Source organism: Podarcis liolepis, assembly GCF_965112155.1.
Source record: "Podarcis liolepis genome assembly, chromosome: 10".
NCBI lineage: Eukaryota > Metazoa > Chordata > Lepidosauria > Squamata > Lacertidae > Podarcis > Podarcis liolepis.
In genome coordinates this window covers 44,212,311-44,234,070 of record NC_139562.1, presented here as the reverse complement: position 1 = coordinate 44,234,070, position 21,760 = coordinate 44,212,311, and the positions used below count along the sequence as shown (strand labels likewise).

The 21,760-nt window shown below is 41.3% G+C and overlaps 1 protein-coding gene and 1 long non-coding RNA gene across 5 annotated transcripts in view; one reads left to right on the top strand and one right to left on the bottom strand.

Moving 5' to 3' along the window:
- TMEM19 (transmembrane protein 19) overlaps positions 1–17,903 on the top strand; it is a 32,138-nt gene extending 14,235 nt beyond the window's left edge. Inside the window, exons 1-7 of one of the 4 annotated variants that reach the window (XM_083463730.1) lie at positions 4,955–5,309; positions 8,946–9,099; positions 9,605–9,718; positions 11,420–11,557; positions 11,873–12,124; positions 14,725–14,934; positions 15,578–17,903. In XM_083463730.1, the coding sequence (XP_083319856.1) occupies positions 8,967–9,099; positions 9,605–9,718; positions 11,420–11,557; positions 11,873–12,124; positions 14,725–14,934; positions 15,578–15,741 (1,011 nt within the window). In that variant the 5' untranslated portion in view covers positions 4,955–5,309; positions 8,946–8,966 and the 3' untranslated portion in view covers positions 15,742–17,903. Of the gene's footprint in view, positions 1–4,954; positions 5,310–5,927; positions 6,135–8,945; positions 9,100–9,604; positions 9,719–11,419; positions 11,558–11,872; positions 12,125–14,724; positions 14,935–15,577 lie in introns of those variants that run through there. The other 3 variants (XM_083463728.1, XM_083463727.1, XM_083463729.1) reach the window with 3 other exon arrangements.
- On the bottom strand, positions 3,544–5,059 carry LOC310688001. The gene is made up of 2 exons (XR_014516728.1): positions 4,994–5,059; positions 3,544–4,544 (listed from the first exon to the last, which is right to left on the bottom strand). It is a non-coding gene; the product is annotated as an uncharacterized lncRNA (long non-coding RNA).
- Positions 17,904–21,760: the final 3,857 nt, after the last annotated feature.

The window sequence follows — 21,760 nt, the reverse complement described above, 5'->3', positions numbered from 1 at the left end:
TCCGCTGCCGCCCCAAGCCTCGCGCACCCCCTGCCGGGTGCGCCAGGCTTGGGGCGGCAGCGGACTGCTTGCGCGCACCTAGAAGCTAGCAGTCCGCTGCCGCCCCAAGCCTGGCGCACCCGGTGGGACCTCCTGCGGGTGCGCCAGGCTTGGGGCGGCAGCGGACTGCTAGCTTCTAGGTGCGCGCAAGCAGTCCGCTGCCGCCCCAAGCCTGGCGCACCCCCTGCCGGGTGCGCCAGGCTTGGGGCGGCATCGGACTGCTTGCGCGCACCTAGAAGCTAGCAGTCCGCTGCCGCCCCAAGCCTGGCGCACCCGGTGGGACCTCCTGCCGGGTGCGCCAGGCTTGGGGCGGCAGCGGACTGCTAGCTTCTAGGTGCGCGCAAGCAGTCCGCTGCCGCCCCAAGCCTGGCGCACCCGGTGGGACCTCCTGCCGGGTGCACGAGGCTTGCAGACACTCGCCCGAAGCAGGGGGAGCCCTCCCGAGGGCTCCCCGTGCTTCGGGCAACAGGCTGCCGCCCCAAGCCTCGCGCACCCGGTGGGACCTCCTGCCGAGGGCGCGAGGCTTGCAGGCATTCGCCCCATAAGACGCACCCCCGATTTCCTCTTCATTTTTGGAGAGGAAAAAGTGCGTCTTATGGGGCGAAAAATACGGTAATGTGAAGGCATTTCATGAGAGTAGATACCGCACCACTAAGTCACAGTCAGTTTGAGTTACATCCAATGTTAGACATACTTAATTCCACTGATTTCAGTGGGTCTATTTTGGGTATGTGACTTAGCCCCATTAGTACTATGTACACTATGTTAGTGTACTATTCCCCTCGGAAGAAGGATTGGTAGTTAAACCATTCTGAAAATTGTAGCTCTATGATGGGCACAGCAGTCTCTTGACAACTCTTAGCACGCTTAACAAACTACAGCCCCCAGGATTCTTTGGGGGAAAACAAGTGCCTTGGTTGATTATCACTTATTATTTGCATTAAATTTAGTTTGCTGTGATTTCTGAGGATTTCATCAAGGTTATGGATCTTAACCACATCTTCTGAAAGCTCATTCAATATCAATGGGAGTTCCAGGATATACGTTGAAAAATAGGAGAGTAATATTTATAGATATTAATTTCTGAATGCCTTAAAAAGTTAGAAGATATTGAGAACACATGAGATGACATGCTTACTATTTAATACTTTCTTTTGCTTAAGGTTTTAATCCCACATTTCCAGCACAATGACTTTCAGGTTGGCTTGCAAATTCTCTCGTCTAAACTATTAACTTTAAAACGGTTCAAGTAAACAGCTTAAGAACTGGTAAATGACACACAAAATAAGCCAGTAGATTAATTGTTATTTAAAAGGACAAACAAATAAAAACAGCAAAAGCAAAAACAATAGTACTGTATTAATTAAAAATGGTTCTGAAGACTTAAGCTGCAGTCTTGAGAGCTAAGCTTACCTGTATATTTTGTAAGCGGTGTGTCAAGGATGCAGGGTTACCTGGAAATTATAAAAATGCTTTGGAAAAGCAGAACCTCGTCTCCTACCCCATCTTGAAGTCTTTAAACCACACCTCATCCTGATGATTAAAATACACTCCCTAGTAATTTTCTTGTCTGCAATTCATGTATACCTTTCTGAAATACACTTTTTATTGGCTGTTTTGCTGACACTGTGATATACTATTTTGTCATATTCTTGCTGAGGTTGACAAACTGGCGTGATCTGCCATCATATGGAGCCTCTGCTCTTGGTGCTAAACCATGTTCTCCATTCCCAGAAAGAATATTTGGAGATATCAGCCCCACACTTGTGGTTTTCTTTACTTTCAGTTTTCTGCTGAAGCCGTGATTCCTTCCTACATATAATACAGCTTTTTCTGAGGCTCAGCATAAATTAAATGATAAGTGGGGTTTATTTCTAGCATTTGTCACGTCAGTCAGTTTACTTATTTCTATCCTGCTTTTTTGCAATACAGTCGCACTCAGTGTTGCTGCATTTTACAGCAAGTGAAAGCACATCATAGCTAAAGTAAAAACTGCATCCTATCTAAAGCAGTGGCACACATGTGACACTATACTTAGGACTTGCCTGGAAGACCAGTTTGTTAAAAATACCTTGAGTAGAGTGCTTAGGAGGACAAACAACCCAAGCACATAACTCCCATACTTAAAAACTTGTAGCGGCTACCAATATGCAACTTCAAGGTTTGTGTATTAATTTATGTATTACTGATTTTGGCCCAAGATCCCTTAAGGACCACCTTATGCTTCTATCCCTGTCCCATCATTGAGGTATTATGGGGAGTTTACGTTAGTGGTTCCCCAGGGCTCAGTCACATGGCTTGAATCCACCAGGACCTGTGCATACAGTATTGTGGGCCCAATTCTGTGAAACTTGCTCCTGACTGAGATCAGACAGGGAACTTCTCTACTGAACTTCTGGTGCTTGGTGAAGCCTTTAAACATTTCAGCCAACATTTTAAGTAAGGTTTGTGACTTCTTGTTAATTGTAATAGAGGGATGTGGGGTTTTTTGTAGCTTCGTTGCATATTGCTTAGAGACTATGGTATCAGGCACTATATAAATAGTTGAAATATTGCTCTAAAGTAGTATTTCAAACAAATCCAGTAACTATTTCATAGCAACCACTCAATTGCTCAATATTGCTCTAAAGTAGTATTTCAAACAAATCCAGTAATTATTTCATAGCAACCACTCAACATCCATCAATACAATAATTCAAATATAAATGTAAATATAAACTCAATAATTAGTAATACTACCAATACAAATAGTGCATAATATAACTGCAACGTTTCAAAGCCATTCATTTCATAACTGCAATATAATTCAGTTCAATAACAACTATCATGGCAAAAATAAATAAAAACCTTATAGGTTTTCTTATCAAGTAAGCAATATGCAAATGTTGTTAAATAAATAAAACATTGCTTCTACAATAATTTCCACAGAGCACAATAAAATATAGAGTGCACAATAGCAGAGTGCAGTACAAATAAATATTCAACACTCCAAATCATGGGGAGTCCAGGGGAGATAACTTTGACAGCTGTATAAACTTAGCTTTAAGCAGCAATTCATAAAAGGAATAAATTCACATTCAAAATGCCTTCCTCTTATCCTCCGCTATTATAATTGGAAGTCTTATATTCTGTACCAAGAGGGAAAAATCACAGTACAAGTGAAAGCCTTGCCTCTCATCTGCAGTACCATACCATTTATCCCTCATTCACACCTTGACCCTTCTCCTTTTCTTATTTTCTTTCACCAGAGGGGCTCAAGAGAAAATCCCCTCCCAGGGGGACTAATTCCAGGTGTCATCTGCAGGTCCTTCCATGTCTTTTTTCAGTGTGCTTTCATGATTATTTGTGCTCATGATGTTATGGGGCAGTTATATGCAATCCTGCTTTCAATTACTTGTAGCACCTGCAGATTTTGGGGCGGACATACTGCTTTGTTCTCAATCAGTGTAAGTCCCCTAACCTCCTGCAGAAATCTTGCAACTTTTTATACTACAAATGTTCCAGTTTGTTTTTTTGTCCTGCTACTGTTGTTTTGTAGTGCAAGAGTGGCCCTCAAGATAGCAACAATTTAGTGGTACTGGGGAAGCATCACAGAACAACTAATAAAACTGATGTCTCAGGGCCTTTTCTGCAGTTGTGTTCTGCAACATGTTTCTGGATGCTTCCAGACTACAGTCACACATTGGTTGTCGAACGCCTTGGTACCCATACGTTTCGGCTCCCGAACAATCGAAAACAGGAAGTGAGTTTTCCAGTTTTTGAACTTTTTTTGGAAGCCGAATGCCTGATGTGGCTTCTGCTATTGTTTCTGGTGCGCCTGCGCAATCGGAAGCTGCGCCTTGGTTTCCAAATGTTTCGGAAGTTGAACGGACTTCCTGTTCGAAAACCAAGGTACGACTGTATTGGCATTTTGAGGTGTGAATCAATCATATTATGGCAAATTCAGCATGCACGATTAAAGCTAACTTTGAGCTCTTGCACAGCAACCATGCTTCCCCTCAAAACTGTCCCTTTCTGGATAAGGAAAGTGATGAGAAAATGCTTGTGTTGACAGCCTCTTCACGAAAAGCTCCAACAGCCAACGTTGTCTACGCTCCCCTTGTGAAGAAATCGGGTTGAACGCTCAATAAGCGTTTCTGCAAACGTCCATTGGTGAATTGTCCACATGGCTGATGTGGGCCAAGAAGTAGCTGTTAGCATTGCAGGAGTTCAAAGCACGGGGGGGGGGGGCGGGTCGTTGGCGGGTGTAATTACTCGTGCCTGTAGCAAGGGCAGGAAAAAGCAAAGCTCAGCCGCCCACGCAGAAGCTTCTCGCGGTTGCCTCCACGCCCCTGGTCACGGGGCAGCAAAAGAGAGGTTCGCCTTCAACCCTCCAGCAGTTGTACATGCGCGCTAGAAGACAACTAATCGCTCTAGAGGCCTGAGACTGATAGAGACGAGCGAGCTAAAGGATACAGAGATAAGAAGAACACGTGGCGAGCTCGAGGACAAAGAGATAGAAAAAGCTTAGAGTGACAATAGGGTTTTTTTTGTCTAGAGATAGAACTTCCTGGTTCACTTCGATGCCCCCCCCCCGCTTCCCTCCTCCTGGGGCAAAACTGCCGTTCGTATGTGAACTATGCTGATGGGGCAAAGTGAAGAGGGTTAGTGCCTTACGACCAGCCTGGAATTTAATCCACCGGCAATATTTCTGGTTAAAAGCAGGACCGAGGCTAGTTTGAATTTCCGACTGCGGACACAGCAAAGACATGTCCGCTTAATCCTTCCCAGCTCAAATCGGAGTTTTATTTGTATGCAGAGGCCTCGAGCTTCCGCTAGCACGTCGGATTCCCCTCCCCCCCCCAACAATGCATTAATCCTAGGCGGATCCACTCGGAAGGAAGTCCCACTGACTTAAAGGGTCAGTAAGTGGGTGCAAAGTAAGTGGGTGCAGGATTGGTTTCTGTAAGGATACAGCTAAGCACAAAGCTAAGCTCGCTCCTGGATTTGCCCACTGCTTTCTGCGAGCGGCGGGTAGAGAATGCCAGTCCAGTGCCAACCCGCAACCTTGACAACGTATGAGTCTATCCGCTATCAGTCTATGGTCACTGGTTTCAAGCTCCAAAGCGTCCTTTGCGCGGGGCGGGGGGGCGCTGTTCTGAGGCGGCCATGGGACTTTCAAGCGCCGCGGCCGCCGCAGCTGCTGTTCTGCGTCTTGGCAGCGCGCGGGTGAGAAAGATGCGGCGGTTCCCAGACCCCCAGAAGGCAGGCGAGGCCCCGGCGGTGCTGAGGTGCGTAGAAAGGCCCGGAGGAGCACCCCTGTGCGGGCCCCTGTCCGGGCTTAGAAGCTCCCGCGGCTCCTTTCCGACGTGCCCGGTTTTCGCGCAAGGTTGAGGTCCTCGCCCCTTCCTTGTTTGTAATGCGTGTAGACGGGCTGAAAGCGCTTGCCCTGCACGGCCTCAAAGTCTTAGGGGTTTGCTGAGTCCTGGCCGGTGGTCTGAAAACACGAAACGTGACAATTGTGTTGGAGGGGAGACCACCAGGGAGCCTGCCATGTAAACAGCCTTGGGTTCCAGGATGGAGAAAGGCGGGGTATAAAAGCATTAAATACATAGCCACGCCACCTTTTTAGTTGTCACACAAGAGTAGGTGGGCGATTGTTTGTTTCGCTACCTTTCTATCCCAACTTTTCCTCCAAGGGTTGGACTAGATTGCCTTTGGACGTCTCCTCCAACTCTACGGTTCTGTGATTGCCACCTTTTTCTCACAGGAGCTCAAGATGGCCTACATACTTTTCCTCAGTGCTGTTTTTCTAGAAAAAGAGTTCCAGAGTTCACCGTGAATTTCTCCCTTGTTCTCTTAGAATGGCAATGGTGCCCACCTGAGAGGTGCTGGAGTTGAGCTCCAGCTGGAAAAAAGCTCTGCTTGTCCTCACAACAACACTGTGAGGCAGGTTTGGTTGAGTATGAGTGACTGGCCCCATGTCACCCTGTGAGCTTTGGAGATTTGAGCTGTGGACTCCCAGGACTTATTCTTGCACTCTAACCACTACACCACACTGCCTTTCACTACACCACACTGGCCCCAGAGCCAGAAAAGGAGGACAAGAGAGACAGGTAAAGAAGGTCATCTCAGGCTCCTCCAGGCAGATTCTCCTCCACCCCCACGCCTGTATAGGGCTAGGAACCACATACTGTCTCACGGGAGCAGTATTTCTGAATTGTTAGGTGTTGGATACTTCCTTATTGTGATTTTATATAATGCATTTTCATTTTACTTGTGAGATCCCTTGGAAGGATTTGTACCCCAAAAGGTGGGGTGCAAATCAATGCAATAAATCAACACAAAGTGTGGAGTATACTCCATGTTTATGCCACAATAATCTGATTAAAGTGACACTAGATTTGTGGTTTGAAACTGCTAGCTGTTATGGTTCTCAGCATACAAAGAGACAGTGGCAGTGATGGGGCACCGTTGGCCCAACAGGGGTTCTAATCTGGCCCATAATGTTGTTTCCCTAAGCCATGCAACACCTACCATCATACAAGACATCATGAAGCAAGACACAGTTGTTGAGGAACAATCAGAGCTTTAAAATATGCTCCTGATTATTCCTTGGCAGGCGGGGCTTGTATTTAATGCCTTTCAAATGTAAGCCCCACTAGGATTGGTTCCCCAGCTGCCAGTTGTAGTTCCTGAGGGGAGCCAATCCCTGCTGAAAGTAGAGCTCAAATTCAACATCGATCAGCTGATTGGTAGTGACTTCAAGCCATGCTAGCATCAGCTGGGCTCTTCCTTTGCAATGTGTTTTGCAGTCAAGGTGAGCTGCAAAGGGGAAACGGGTCACCTGATGTCATGGTGACACCAGGTGATGGACAGGTGGTTGGCTGGCAGTGGGGGAATTAAGGTTCTAGCCTTCCATTCTGAAAAGGTTCTTCTGCTCTGGATTATGGGAATAAGGCTATATTCTACCTTTGCTACTAGAGGCAATATGCCTCTGAATACCAGATGCTGGGAATCACAAGTGGAGAGAGTGCTTGTAGCCTTCATTCCCAAGGACACTTGGTTTACTACCATGAGAACATGATGCTGGACTAGATGGGCCTTTGGCCTCGTGTACATTCTAGCCATGTGATAGAGAATAGTCCGTCCAGGTAAGAAAGAGGCATGAACACAATTCAGGGGCACATTCTAAGCAATTAATTGATTAGGCATTCCAGTCCTAGTTACATGGGTCTGTAGTATGTTATAAAGGTACTAACCTTCTGATCCTGTTCCTTTTAATGTCTGTGGACGTTATATACGGAACAGTGTCTCCTTCAGCTTGTTCTTTGAAAAGGCAGTCCAGCAACCCTCCTTGAATAAGTGCTCTAGCCCTCCATTCCCTTGTACAGTGATACCTCGGGTTACAGACGCTTCAGGTTACAGACTCTGCTAACCCAGAAATAGTACCTCGGGTTAAGAACTTTGCTTCAGGATGAGAAAAGAAATTGTGCGGTGGTGGCGCGGCGGCAGCAGGAGGCCCCATTAGCTAAAGTGGTACATCGGGTTAAGAACAATTTCAGGTTAAGAACGGACCTCCAGAACGAATTAAGTTCTTATCCCGAGGTACCACTGTACTGTTGCTTGGATGTCTGTAGTGCGCAAAGAGGAACAGAGCAAATAAGCCAATCAAATGTAGTGATACTCTGATCCCAAAATATTTGGATGTTTGGGATGTGCTACTAGAGCATGAGAGGATAGGTTGCTAGACTACCAACCTAAGAAGAATGCAGCAGAAAGGGCTAAACTCTGTATGAGGGCTGGAGAGTGAATTAACTTATATGCCCCACTTTATCCATTTTTAGTGCCAATGCATGAGTGTGTTCACTCTATACAACTTCTCTTCCAAGTATGCTCTGTTCCAATGATACTGTGTTTTTTGAACAATGGATGTCATATGCTTTGCATTTTCCAAGAATGGAACATCCTCCAGATAAGGAAAGTGCAGGCATTGTGATTCCCGTGTCGACTGGTGTGTACAAGCTCCAGTCACTTGTTTGGATATTTTATGTGAGAGTATTCGCAAAATAGTGTTGTTCTCATGCCTACCATGTCAATCTTGCAAACTTTTCATTAATACTTTTTCATCTACTGTGTAACACTGTTGTGCATTCAGTGAAGAAGCACTGGTTTGGTTTTGTTTTTTAAATAGAAGAGAAGCAGGTCATTGCCTTTCCTTTATTTTAAAGCTCTACCTCATCTCCTAATCCATTATCTGGGTACAAAATAGCATGTTATTGGCATTTGATTGCATTTCTAGTAGCTTTGCACTGAAGAGGAAAATGGAGTTTAAGTTGTTGGGTATACTGTTGCCTGATCATGCTGCAACTCTCTCTCTCCATACGCTTATTGAGTAGCTGTTGGAGCCTATGCTATGGAAAAAATATAATATCTCCCTCTGGCTCCTTACATTGACTCTTTTTCAAAATTCTGCTGCTTGCAGCAGAAGTTGCCTTGTTAACTAAGGGCATGTGAATTGTTCATTAGTTAGGCCTGTAGGATTCTGTGCAGCAGGCCTTCACATGCAGATTTATTTGTATTTATTGGATTTATTTGTATGTATTGGATGAGTCTCCATGAGCTCAAACAAAATGTTAGGCATGCATGCTCTTTCCTTTGTTCTACCCCTGCGTAACTGGGAAGCTTTGCGTTTCAAAGAATTTTGGCTTACCATTGAATTTGAAATGGGAACCCAGGTATATAACCAACAATGGGTACTTGACAAAGAAGCCAGCTTCAAACTGGCTTATGAAGCTGGCTGATTTAACTATAGCTTCTTCTGCCTTTATTGAATGTGGAAGCTACCTTTCCCCACATTGTTTAATTTGCACACTTTTAAAAAAAACAATTATCTGAAAGCTTGTTCTTGTTTCTTCTATACACAGGTGATCAGCCTTGGACTTTCCATGATATTGTTTTCTTGGGACGACTCCAACAAAGATTATTTCAAAATGATGACAAATATTATCATACTGAGTGTACTTATTTGCATTTCTTTATCTTTTTGGATTGTGTCTATGACTGCAAGCACGTATTATGGTAAAGTCTAGATTACTACTAATGCATGCTACATTTTAGTTTACAACACTCATACACAGTCTTTTATTAAACGTGGCTTCTAATCCTAATATTTTCTTATTGTTTCATTTTCAAAGAATACAAGCAAATTCAGTTGTTGCCTAACACATATTTACATAACTAAAAATAACTTCATGTGACTGTTAGATAAGAAATGCATATTTACATGTAAAATTAAGAGTGTAAAAGTTCCTTCCAATTGATGCTTCACAGGGTGTTGCTCTGAAGGGCTCCCCAATGTTGGCAAGGAATTCTGTGGGAGAGGAGCATAAAAACTCACAGCTACTTATTCAGCCTTCATCCTAACCCATATTTGTGTAGAAAGAAAAGCCTATAGAAAACTCAGTCCAGTCGTGTACATAAGGAAACAAGAGACGATAATAACACGTGTAGTAAAAGAATGCTAAAGAATGTAGAAAGACATATTGCTATTCTGACATAGTGCTGTTTTTAAACTACTCTATAGGTACTTTGCGGCCTATTTCTCCATGGCGTTGGCTTGTTTCAATCTTAATTCCCCTGATAATAGCTTCACGAGGATTTAAGAAAAAAAGTCTTGATCATAGTGGAGCAATAGGAGGTATGTTCTTCTGCCTTAAGTTTGGTTGTGCTTACATATAGTTTTAGAAATTTCCCGATTCCCTCCTCCCTCCACCTTTCAGTGGAATGTTCCGTATTGCCATTCATAATTTTGGCTTTAATATTCTTGTGCTACTTCATCTTACTTTTTTATATGAGCTATTTTGCAAATGATGTAGTGTCTCTACCACATTCTGAAGTTATTTCCATTGCAGGGAAGATTCATTCACAAAACAATATAAATGCCGTCCAATTGACTTAAAGCAACCATAACCTTGCTAATGTAAACGGTATATTTATTGCCCATAATGGACTAGGTGTGGTGTATAACATTGATGAGGTGTGGTTGCACAAGGAGAATACTTGCCGATTATATCAGCTGGAAAAGATGGTGATGGGGAGAGGCTTATGAGCCCGGCCTTGGCTGGGGAGGGCGGGGTATAAATAAAAAAATATTATTATTATTATTATTATTATTATTATTATTATTATTATTATTATTATTATTTTCATTGATTCACTCCCAATCGGGAATCAGCACCTGTAGTCCTGTGCTTATTTATAATAATTTCATCTAGCAGAAGCTAAAACTGTCTATTTTATTATCCTCCAAGATTTCTGAAGGGAGTAGGTATGAATGGGATCTAATTTATTGACCTGTTGTGCCAATTCAGCATTTATTATGCAAGTGGAAAAATGAAAATTGCAATACTGAGGCAAGAAAAAATACATTTGATAGATATGACATGCATGAAGACTTGTGAAGATCAAAACTGAAAGGAAATTTAATGCAGGTGTTGGTTTGGCAGAGGGAGGCTCATGTGACCAGTATGTTCAGTGCCAGAAAGGGAAGGGAAATGAGGATAAAGAATGGAAATGAACAGTTGGAAGAAAGGCCATGAACAGAACTTTACTATTTTAAAAAATGCAAAAAGTGCTATATTTGGGGAAATTCCTACTGCTGCCCAAAGATGATGAAGTAGTTATGGACTTATGTACTAAAAGTGAGCTCAGGTTTATTATCTGTGTAACCTAAACAAGGCTATTGAAAAACAAGAGGAAGATACCGAATTTTTTGCTCTATAAGACTCACCTTTTCCCTCCTAAAAAGTTAGGGGAAATGTGTGTGCGTCTTATGGAGCGAATGCAGGCTGCGCAGCTATCCCAGAAGCCAGAACAGCAAGAGGGATTGCTGCTTTCACTGCGCAGCGATCCCTCTTGCTGTTCTGGCTTCTGAGATTCAGAATATTTTTTTTCTTGTTTTCCTCCTCCAAAAACTAGGTGCGTCTTGTGGTCTGGTGCGTCTTATAGAGCAAAAAATACGGTACTTCAGAGAGTTGCAGAAATAGAAAGCAAAGGGGCAATTCCTCACCCCACTCCTAAAGCAAGTTCAGTGGCAGCAGGAGGGGAAATGGAATGGAGTAATCTATCATGACTGGCTAGAATACGGGAAATGCACGGGCCACATTGCAACAGTTTGTTGCAATCTTCACTTGTATGTTAGGAATTTTATTTTATAGCACATTTTCTTATCTCACCAATTGCATAGGTAAACAGAAGATGCAATATCGTTGGGATTTTCTGCTGCTTTAATCTTTAGACCGAACAATATTATCTTTACATTGTCATCATATTCTAGGCTGGTTTTGAACTACTTTTCCCAGAGTACATAACTTGTGACACCATCTCTTCCCTCTTTTAGGTTTAGTAGTTGGATTTATCCTCACTGTGGCAAATTACAGCTTTTTCGCTGCCATGTTCATGTTTTTTATTACTTCCTCCAAACTCACGAGGTGGAAAGGAGAAATAAAGAAGCAAATAGATTCTGAATACAAAGAAGGTGAGAATTAAACATCAATTTTAAAGCCAATTGATTACAAAAAATGCATTTTGACTTTTAATTAAGGTGATAAACGGACTATGCACTGTAATTTATTTTTCGCCTCCCTCTTCTTTCTTGTGGGTGACTTGCAAGTACCTGAACGAAGTACTTTGCACTAGTAATGATCTTTACTTCTAGTTACAAAGGAAAACCACAATGATTGAAATGTAAAACACTTTACAGTCTAGCTTTTATTCTTTTTCTGTGTGCTTTCAAGGATATTGCGTATTAAAATTCCTCTTAAGAACTTGTGTCTTCCCTTTCTGTACATAGGTGGGCAGAGAACTTGGGTACAAGTATTCTGCAATGGTGGTGTACCTGCAGAATTGGCTCTGCTATACATGATTGAAAGTGGTCCAGGCGAAATTCCTATAGACTTTTCCAAACAATATACAGCATCCTGGATGTGCCTGTCACTACTGGGTGCTTTAGCTTGCTGTGCTGGAGACACGTGGGCTTCAGAGATTGGCACTGTCATGAGTAGTGAACCCCGATTGATAACAACCTGGGAAAAAGTTCCAGTAGGTAAGGAAATTTCTGCTTTTGTTTTTTTAAAATAGTACCATAGTTTAAGGATGAATGGTTTGTGTGCAGCCTGCTAAATTCATTTTTGTGGCCTGGGAAACCTTGGAGGTGTACTTTTAATATAGCTTACGTAGCCTTAAATTAGGCCTGAAAAGGCAGCTTTGTGCTAGCTCATTTGTTATCATATTCTTCTACATTTGATTCAGTGACAACTGAGTGTAACTGGTCAAACTGTCCAAAAATGATAAGAGTTATGGCATCTTGTGAGTCATTCTGTCCCATTTGGGCATGATTTTCTGCAACCTGTTGCAGAAAAACCCATTAATCTTTTATCAGAACCTTACTAGAAATACAACTGTATTCAAAATTCATCTCTGTCTTCTAGGACTGGGAAATATTTTGAATTTTGATAGAAAAGCACAGAAGCTTATGTCATATTCCAAAAGTGAATAATGTCCTTCCTTAAGCTTGACTGGAACTTACTGTGTATGCATATATTATATATTCTAGAGTGGTTTGATTTGAAAAATTCTGCTTTTGAAAATGCCAGTAGCCAGTTAGTTGAGATTACAGTTGAGGGAGGTGCTGGTCCAGTAGTTCAGTCACACAGACAGTAATGTTGACATCAGTATTGATTTCTTCCTCTCTAATGAAAGTTGCTTAACTTTTTCATTCAAAAAGGGCCATGCTTTGAATGGAGAGAGCCCTGTTGTCTACTCCATCTAGCCTGATATTTCCTTTGTGTTCAAAATTGTAATAGATCTGCCCTAAATTTTGGTAGTTATATTTTAGTTACCCTTATTTCTTCAGACAAATTGTCCATGTTTGGATTCTTTAAGGTAACAATACTTAACGTCAAAATAAAAAAATCCTTCCAGTAGCACCTTTAAGACCAACTAAGTTAGTTCTTGGTATGAGCTTTCGTGTGCAAGCACACTTCTTCAGATACACTGAAACAGATACACTCTGGGTATACCCAGAGAGAACTTGCTGCAAGACAGACCCAAAAAAGAAAATAACAGAACACCTCTAGTCATCACATACAGCTCCCAAGTTAAAACAGTACAACGCATCATCAGAGATCTACAACCTCTCCTGGACAATGACAGTTCTCTTTCTCAAGCTCTGGGAGGAAGACATTTCATTGCCTACAGACAGCCACCCAATCTTAAACAACTCCTAACCCACAATAATACTACAACCAGACTTAACACGGACACTGGCACCAGAGCCTGCAATAAACCCAGATGCCAACTTTGCTGCCACATACACCCGGACAACACCATTACTGGCCCCAACAACATCACACATACCATCTCGGGACTATTCAATTGCTCATCATCTAACATTGTGTATGGCATCAAATGCCAACAGTGTCCTTCAGCTCTCTATATTGGACAAACAGGCCAAACCTTACGCCAAAGAATAAACGGACATAAATCTGACATCAAGAATCACAAAACAGAGAAACCAGTAGGAGAACACTTCAATCTCCCAGGACATTCTATACAAGATCTCAATGTAGCTGTTTTACTACAAAGGAATTTCAGAAATAGACTGGAAAGAGAAGCTGCTGAATTGCAACTCATTACCAAACTTAAAACCATGGAGAGACCTGGTTTGAACAAAGACATTGGATTCTTATCCCATTATACATGAATAAGCCATTTCTCACCTTCTCACCCCTTGCCTTTTCCTGTAAGACCTATTACAGTCATTAAGAGTCATCAACAGGCTCATCTCAGCTATCTGCCAATCTCCCATTCCCATCACCCTTCTGAGTAATACCCCTCCCCACCTTCTCACTATATAGAAGGATCTGGCAACTTCTGTTTCAGTGTATCTGAAGAAGTGTGCTTGCACACGAAAGCTCATACCAAGAACTAACTTAGTTGGTCTTAAAGGTGCTACTGGAAGGATTTTTTTATTTTGACTATGGCAGACCAACACGGCTACCTATCTGTAAATACTTAACGTGTCATCAGAATAAATGCTGGGACAAACATGACATTCTAGGTTTCATAATGATAGCAAGAGATCAGGAGCAGGTTTGCATGCTTCCTCCTCCCCTCATGTGAATTCCATCCTTCCTTTTGCAGTGATGACCAGGGTTGGCGTTTAACCAGAGTTAGGAAGCTGACCCTGACCACGGTTAGTGTCAACATTGGTGGAGATGTAATGCCACATTCAAGTTAATGCTAACAAGAAAAAGCAGAGAAGAATTTATGGGGAGAGATATTGCAAGCCTGTGACCAGTTCCCAGTCTCTTAATGCTCTCAACTAAAAAAAAATCCCAATGGTTGTGTTTGCACTCAATACAGTTTGTTTGCTGACGACTTTAAGAAGTGTAATTTAAACAGATTGTAGAACATTGTGGTTCCCCTTGTTTCTATAACACTGGGAACACTGCTGCAAAAAGAGTATAAGATAAATTGTATCTAATTCAGTTTTATTTATTTATTTTAAGCATAAGGGGAGATTTCTCCTCATAGTCCAAAAGTGTGTAACAAATCTACCATTAGTTTTTGTAGTCTTCATTAAATGTATGTTCTAACAAGTTTAGAATGCCAGTTACGTTGGGTTTTTAATTTTGTTTTTAGGTACCAATGGTGGCATTACTTTAGTGGGCCTAATCTCAAGTTTGCTTGGTGGCACATCAGTAGGTGTAGCTTACTTCATTTCCCAATTGATGTTTGTGAATGACCTGGATATATCTGCTCCACAATGGCCCATTATTGTGTTTGGTGGAATGGCTGGTTTACTGGGATCCATTACTGATTCTTATTTAGGAGCAACGATGCAATACAGTGGTAAGGTCCCCCCTGCCCAAAAAAAATAAATTGTTTTGAGATTTGTATGAAAGTGATGTAATCTCCCTTTTGGGTGGGTATGGCTCTTGGCTTACTTCAAAGCATGTCATCATTTGCATTGACTTCAACTATTTCTTATTACTTGGCATACTTTGAGAATCTTGTTCTGTGTGCGTTTATTTTGTCTCATCCCTGCAGCTTCGAGTTGAATTTAGATCATGTAACGATAGTACTGGAAAAATTGCCGTTCCACAAATAAGCAGTGGAAATATTAAATATTGTGGAGAATTGTATTCTGTAAACCTTTGTTGACTTGGCAGAGGGGAATGGAAATGTTAACAACCAAACTGCATAGCCAGAAGGAACATGTTCCACTCACTCCAAGACATGATGCTTGAATCCTAAAAAGAGTAACATCTTGTTTGTTTGAAGCAGAATGTCCTAAGAACCAATTTGTGCCATTGAGATAAATAGGGACAAGAAATTGCGTGTAGGGTTGCAGTCTTAAGTTGTGTATAAATGTTCACAAATAGTTCTAATCTATGGGTGTTGGTAGATGTTCATTTGATGACACCCATGCTAGTTGTTGGGTGAAAAGGACTTCTCCATCCAATTGTTTTCTATATTGTATTTCATTCTTCAGGTTTAGACACAAGTACTGGAATGGTTGTCAATCATCAGACAAAAGATGCAAAACACATATCTGGAAAACCTATACTAGATAACAATGCGGTGAATCTCTTCTCCTCCGTAGTCATTGCTTTGTTGTTGCCGGGAGCAGCGTGGGGATTTTGGCCAAGAGGCTGAAGTGAAAGCATTGACTCCCATATATTTTATAAAAACAAGCTATGACCTAAAGCAGTCTATACAATACACTCTGGACTGGAATCTGTTTTCCTACAGCTGCTACACAGGCCACGAGGAATCATCAGGCTATTGAAGCTACACTTCTGTAGCAGCTGCTGTTACTGTAGGAAAAGTAGACTGCAAAGAGGCAGTATTGATTTGACATCGCTTTGGTAATGGAATACAGTTCTGCCTGAAGTTTCTTCACCTGCTGCTTACAAGGTTGTATGCTTGATCTCAATTCATTCTCTACCATCTAGTAATTTATTGAAGGAAATGGGAAACTAAGGTGTTAACCTGTCACTGAGTACAGCTGTGTTCACAATCAAAGCAATGGACTTAAACATTATACATCTCCTAACTTCTTATTATGATGTAGGATGTGGAAAACACTTTGGAGGTGGTTTTCTCTGTGTACCATCAAAAGGTGTTGAGGCAGTTAGGACATAAATGTTAGAATGACTTCATAAGATCAAAACCTTTTTCTTTCTTTCTTTTAGAAAAAACAACAAAAACCAGCCTTTGAAAGAAGCTGTGCTGTTTCTCTTAGAACTAAAAGGTGATTGTTCTAATAACAATAATTGGTGTCTAAAGTTTAAAAATTGGCAGAATAATTGATTTGGCCCATATCTTTAGCTATTCTTATTAGCTATGGTTTTACCAGAGCATATTGAACAAACAGCATTCTTTACATTCATTTCATTTACTTCTGTGTTTCATGTTGTATGTTTTGCTTTTTAAACCTGAAGAAGGTGGCAGCCTGCAGATTCACTTTAGTCATCAATAAATGCAGGTTTCTTTTCTTGACCATGCAAGTTGCACAATACGGAACTGGATTTCTGAGCTTTCAGAAACCTCATCTTTACACAGAAAGAGTAAACGAACTGTGGTAAAAGTTGTACTTCTGTATAACTAAATGCAACTCTTCTCAGGATGTGAAATTTCTCTTGTGCTAATGAAAACCTTTCAGGTAGTATGATTGTAAAATAGGCTCCAATATACTTTTGATTTATCTAGTTTGTTTGCAAACAGATGTGTTTTCTGTACTCTTATATTTGTTGTTTTACAGCAGTTTTATATTGGTCAGAGATGCTAACACTTTCAATCTGGCATATAATACTTAAGAAAATCTGTAGGATGTTATTGTTATGACTCACAAACTACTTTTAAGACTGTATCCATTCAGAGTTGTCAATATTTTCAAGTTGGTAGTTACAAATTTAACTTGTCAATGGGATCATGATCTTGTAAGGTAAAATAGGGGTCATGGCCTTACAAGGCAGATCACAAGAATATTTCAAAAGTTGGACAGCAAAATACTGGATGCCTTGAACTTCACTCGTTCACACAGTAATCAGACATTTGACTTTGTGAACATTCATTGTAGAAAGATTTTTATAGTGTAGGTAGGATTACACTGGGCACAATAAAGTGAATATAACACCTCAAAGCAGCATGTAAATTGCACTAATGTTACAGAACCATTGTGAAAAGTTTGTGCTTTATGAGAACATGGAAAAGGTATAAAAAGAGGAGACAGCAAAGGGAGGCAAAAAGTGGTACCTTAGATGAAAACATTTATTGTATTTTATAGTAGAATGCATCAACAAAAGTCCACTTTAGAAAATATCTGTGCTGTTTTTGTTATTGCCACGAGATAGTTCTAATACTACAACATAATTGATGTCTAAAGTTTGTGGGAAGATGGCAAAGATATAAAAAGGGGGGTTTAAAAGTTGGAACTTAGAATAAGGCAAGAAGAAATTGATGGAACTGGAAAAAGAGCTGGCAGAGAAAAGCTCTCTCTGATGATGAACACATTCTAGCCATCGTCAGAAGAGTGAGAACACAGGAAAGTGTGAGCAAGTTGTAAAGGAAAGGGGTGTGGAGAGAGAGAGAGAGGATAAGTGGGCTGAGATTTAACACTTTGAATTATTTTCTTTTTTTCTTTTTTTTTACGTAAGAGGGAACATACATTTTAATATTATTTGCCTCAGGGCTCTTCTTTTGAGATCTATAGGGCTATTTGTATTGAAAGTGCATATAGCAGTAATTTCTTTTCCAGATGAGAGCTTGTTTTATTAAATTATACCCATTTGAATAAATCTGACTTAAAAATGAAATCCGTTTTTTGTTTTTATTGTTTAGCCATTACAACAACTTTAGAAAAATAATTAAAACCAAACTGAAGACAAATTGCTTTGAGAACACTCAGACATTATTATATAACAGCGTCAGTTACTTTTATCCTAATAAATGTTTCTGCCTTAGCTAGCACCAGGTGTTTTTTTTAAAGGCAGCTCTTCATTATCCTGAAATTATTATTGGAAAGCAAAGCAAATCTATCTTCTGAAGGATGGATAATTGTGATACACATTTTAAAGTCTGTAAAATATTTTTCTCTTGCACTCTGCATCTGTGTACAGTCAAAATAAATAGTGGGAAATATCTATACAAAAATCAGTCCAGGTTTGTACATGTCATATATAGTGAGCTTTAAGCTGTTCTGTCACGTGCATTTTGAATTCAGTATTATAACATTTTTTGTATGCATGTCTTCATGGAAAGAATACCACAACGTTACACTGGAATGCACCTCAGTCTGGGTAAAGACATGCGGAGGACACAACAGTTCTGTTAGTTTGCTGCAGAAGATGGCTGCCCCCAGTACTGATTGGCAAGTAGCTTGTGAGGTCACCAAGAAGCCAGTAAGTTAAAGAATTGATAAATGGGCATCTGGGTTTTTTAAAATAAACAGGCAGCCTTTCAGAAGCCAGGCAGGGGGAACAGGCTTCGCAAATGAATCAGATTTTGACTCTTAATACATGCACCTGTCATTTGAAAAAGTGCTGAGTCGGGAAGAAGCTGGGATCATCTTGCACTGAAGATTTACTTCACCCTTGTGTTCATTTTGTGAACATGCTCTTTGTAATAATAAACTTACGTGTAACGTTAGGTTAAATCCAGACTTCATTGTCCGCTAGTGGAAGCACTATTGCTTGTGGGAGAATTTTGGTCCCACCAATGGAAAGGACACTTGCTGGTGTCATGTTCCACACTATTCTGGAGGAACTGTCTGGACCAAAGTTTTGGCAGGTGGTGGGGGCCTTGGGAGCAAGGGGAATCTGCAGAAGTCACTTCCCCTTGCCACTTCTCACGTGAACTCCCATGAACTCCCATGTGAATGCTGAACAGTGATGAAATGTTTCCAGCATGCCATTTAAGAGAGGTCACTGTATGAAGTCAGCTTATGATACAGATTTGGGTTTTTTGTGCTTTTATAGGCCTATGCCCTATGTGGCATCCATTGAGTTTTGAAAACCTGCTTCAATATAACCATATATATGATGAATGAGAGAATGTGGTTCAGGGGTATGCATGTTGACCAATTGATCTTTTACCCTATGTTAAAGACTCCCTGCCCAAGAGAACCTAGGATGTTCTTGGCTTGTGGATGAATAATAGCTTTTGAAATCCTTTAAACTTGCACTTTAGACGCATTACTTATGGAGATCACACGTTCCCCCTCAGTAATATTCTCTTGTTAAACTGGCTTTACAGGTTTTTGTTGCACTTCAGCAAATATCAGGAGGGCAAGTTGAAAATGCCTTCCAGCAGCAGGAATAGGATTGCTGCAACAGACACAAGCATTTTCTTGCACCCATTGTGGGAACCAGTTAGTATCCACAATGCAGAGTTTCTTCTCTTCTGTCTCCTCCCGTTCCCAGTATTATTTTGGAAGACTGCACATTTTTCACTTTAACTATGGGAAATAGCTTGTATGTGGCAAGCCAAAATCCTTGGCTAGTGGTCTGTGCCTAGTTACTGAATCCCGGGTTGTGCATGCCTGTCTCGACATGCCTCTTTATGATTGCTCTGCTCTCACTGCACACCTGCTGCATGTTCTACCTAAGGGAAAACAACACCCACACAAACCAGACAGAGATGAAAGAACAACAGAGAAAATATGCATAAGAAGGAAAGAAGAGGCAATATTTTGGAGGCAAATGATTCCAAGGAAAGAACGCCAGCTGTTCTCTTATTCTGGGGCACCACCCTCTTCCTTATTATTTCACTTGTTCTAGAGACCACATTCCTTCAATGAAAACAGGATCCAAGGAAACCAGTACCACTTCCATTATTTTATTTGCTGGTATAAAAACAGCGTTAAAATCAGCAATATTGATAACTGCTGATTTTCCTGTATGCCCTGGCCTGCTTTAAGTCCTTTTTTGAAGTGTTGAATGCTTTTGTTTAAAAACTGTGAAAAGACGTTAATACTGTATTAAATGATTCAGAGTGGGGAGTGCCACCTACTGGTTTTCTCATGTATTTTCTGGCAGGCCTGGAGCTGGAAACCAGGTGTGAAATCTAATTTGATCAAAGAAACCTTATACTGTACTTAACATTATTTCTCACAACAAATGTAACTGATTTGTAAGAAAGACTACAACCTGAAAAAACAGACAAGGAGTGTACTTTTGTAAACCAAGAAAATCTTTAATAAAAATAAATTTAAAAAGAAAAAAGTAAAGACACGAGGCTTTAAAAAATATGTTTGCTTTGCATTGTACAATGGCCCTGCTGTTCAGGAGATCAGCATGAGAGTGCAGATAGCATGCTGGTAGTGTGGGGCTTTTTACATTTATGTGTGTGTGTGTGTGTGTGTGTGTGTGTATATTTACATAGTACTTTTTGTCTGTATAATTCTAAGCACCATATAATGGGTTCCCTGGTGGTCTCCCATCTGGGCACCTCAGGAGACCTGCCAAGTGTCCCTATTTTCCAGGGACAAGCCCCATATTTACAGAAGCCATTGTGACACCTCCCTCTGCTGGCTCACTGGTCACCAGAGTGCTAAAAGGCCTGGTGAGCTATGGTTGGATCATTTCGCGTTTGTTACAGGAAGAAGATAGACATGTAAGTAGGATTTCTCTCAGCATCTGCATTCTGTGATGATATTGAATTCCTCTTGAGCTTAGAGGCATTAGAGAGTACTAACTGTGAGCCCCATTTCCTTTTCTTTTCTAGGCTTTTAAGGCTGAGAAAAGTCTTCCCATCTGGGAAGAAAAAATAAAATTTCCCCTCTCCCTAGACCTTCCCCTCGCCCACACTCCCCCGCTCCGCTTGTGGATCCCTCTTTGAGAGGACACAAAAGATAAGACCCTTCAGCATATACATATTACTTCCAAAGTAATTTTAGTCCCTGAGGTTTCTTAGGAAAGGTCTCTCTGTAACTATTTCAAGGTTCAGAAAATAAACATATCCCATGTGGCTCTTTGTTTCCCCGTAGGCTCTGCAGACCTCCTGCCATCCTGATCTGGAGAAAGATGGCAGGAGGAAGAAAGAACAAAGAAAACATGAAGGTAATGTCTATTTCCAAGGATATGTTCAGGGTATATAAGAAAGTCCCTAAAACAGTTATAATTGCTAGCCTTCTCTTCTTTGCCATTTAGATGACATAATATTTGAAGACCTGGAGGGAGAGCAGGGGCAGGACAGCTTTTATACTGACACCATGAACCAAATAATAATAATAATAATAATAATAATAATATATTTATACCCCACCCATCTGGCTGAGTTTCCCCAGCCACTCTGGGCAGCTCCCAATCGAGTGTTAAAAACAATACAGCATTAAATATTAAAAACTTCCCTAAACGGCTGCCTTCAGATGTCTTTTAAAAATAGGACAGCTGCTTATTTCCTTGACATCTGATGGGAAGGCATTCCACAGGGTGGGTGCCACTACCGAGAAGGCCCTCTATCTGGTTCCCTGTAACCTCACTTCTCGCAATGAGGGAACTGCCAGAAGCCCCTCGGCGCTGGATCTCCGTGTCCAGGCTGAATGATGGGGGTGAAGATGCTCCTTCAGGTATACAGAACCTGAGCATGGAGTTTGCCATCGCTCTCTACCAACGCTGGGCAGACGTCCACCATGGAACGAACCTCGCCATTTCCCCAGGGAGTGTGTCTCTTT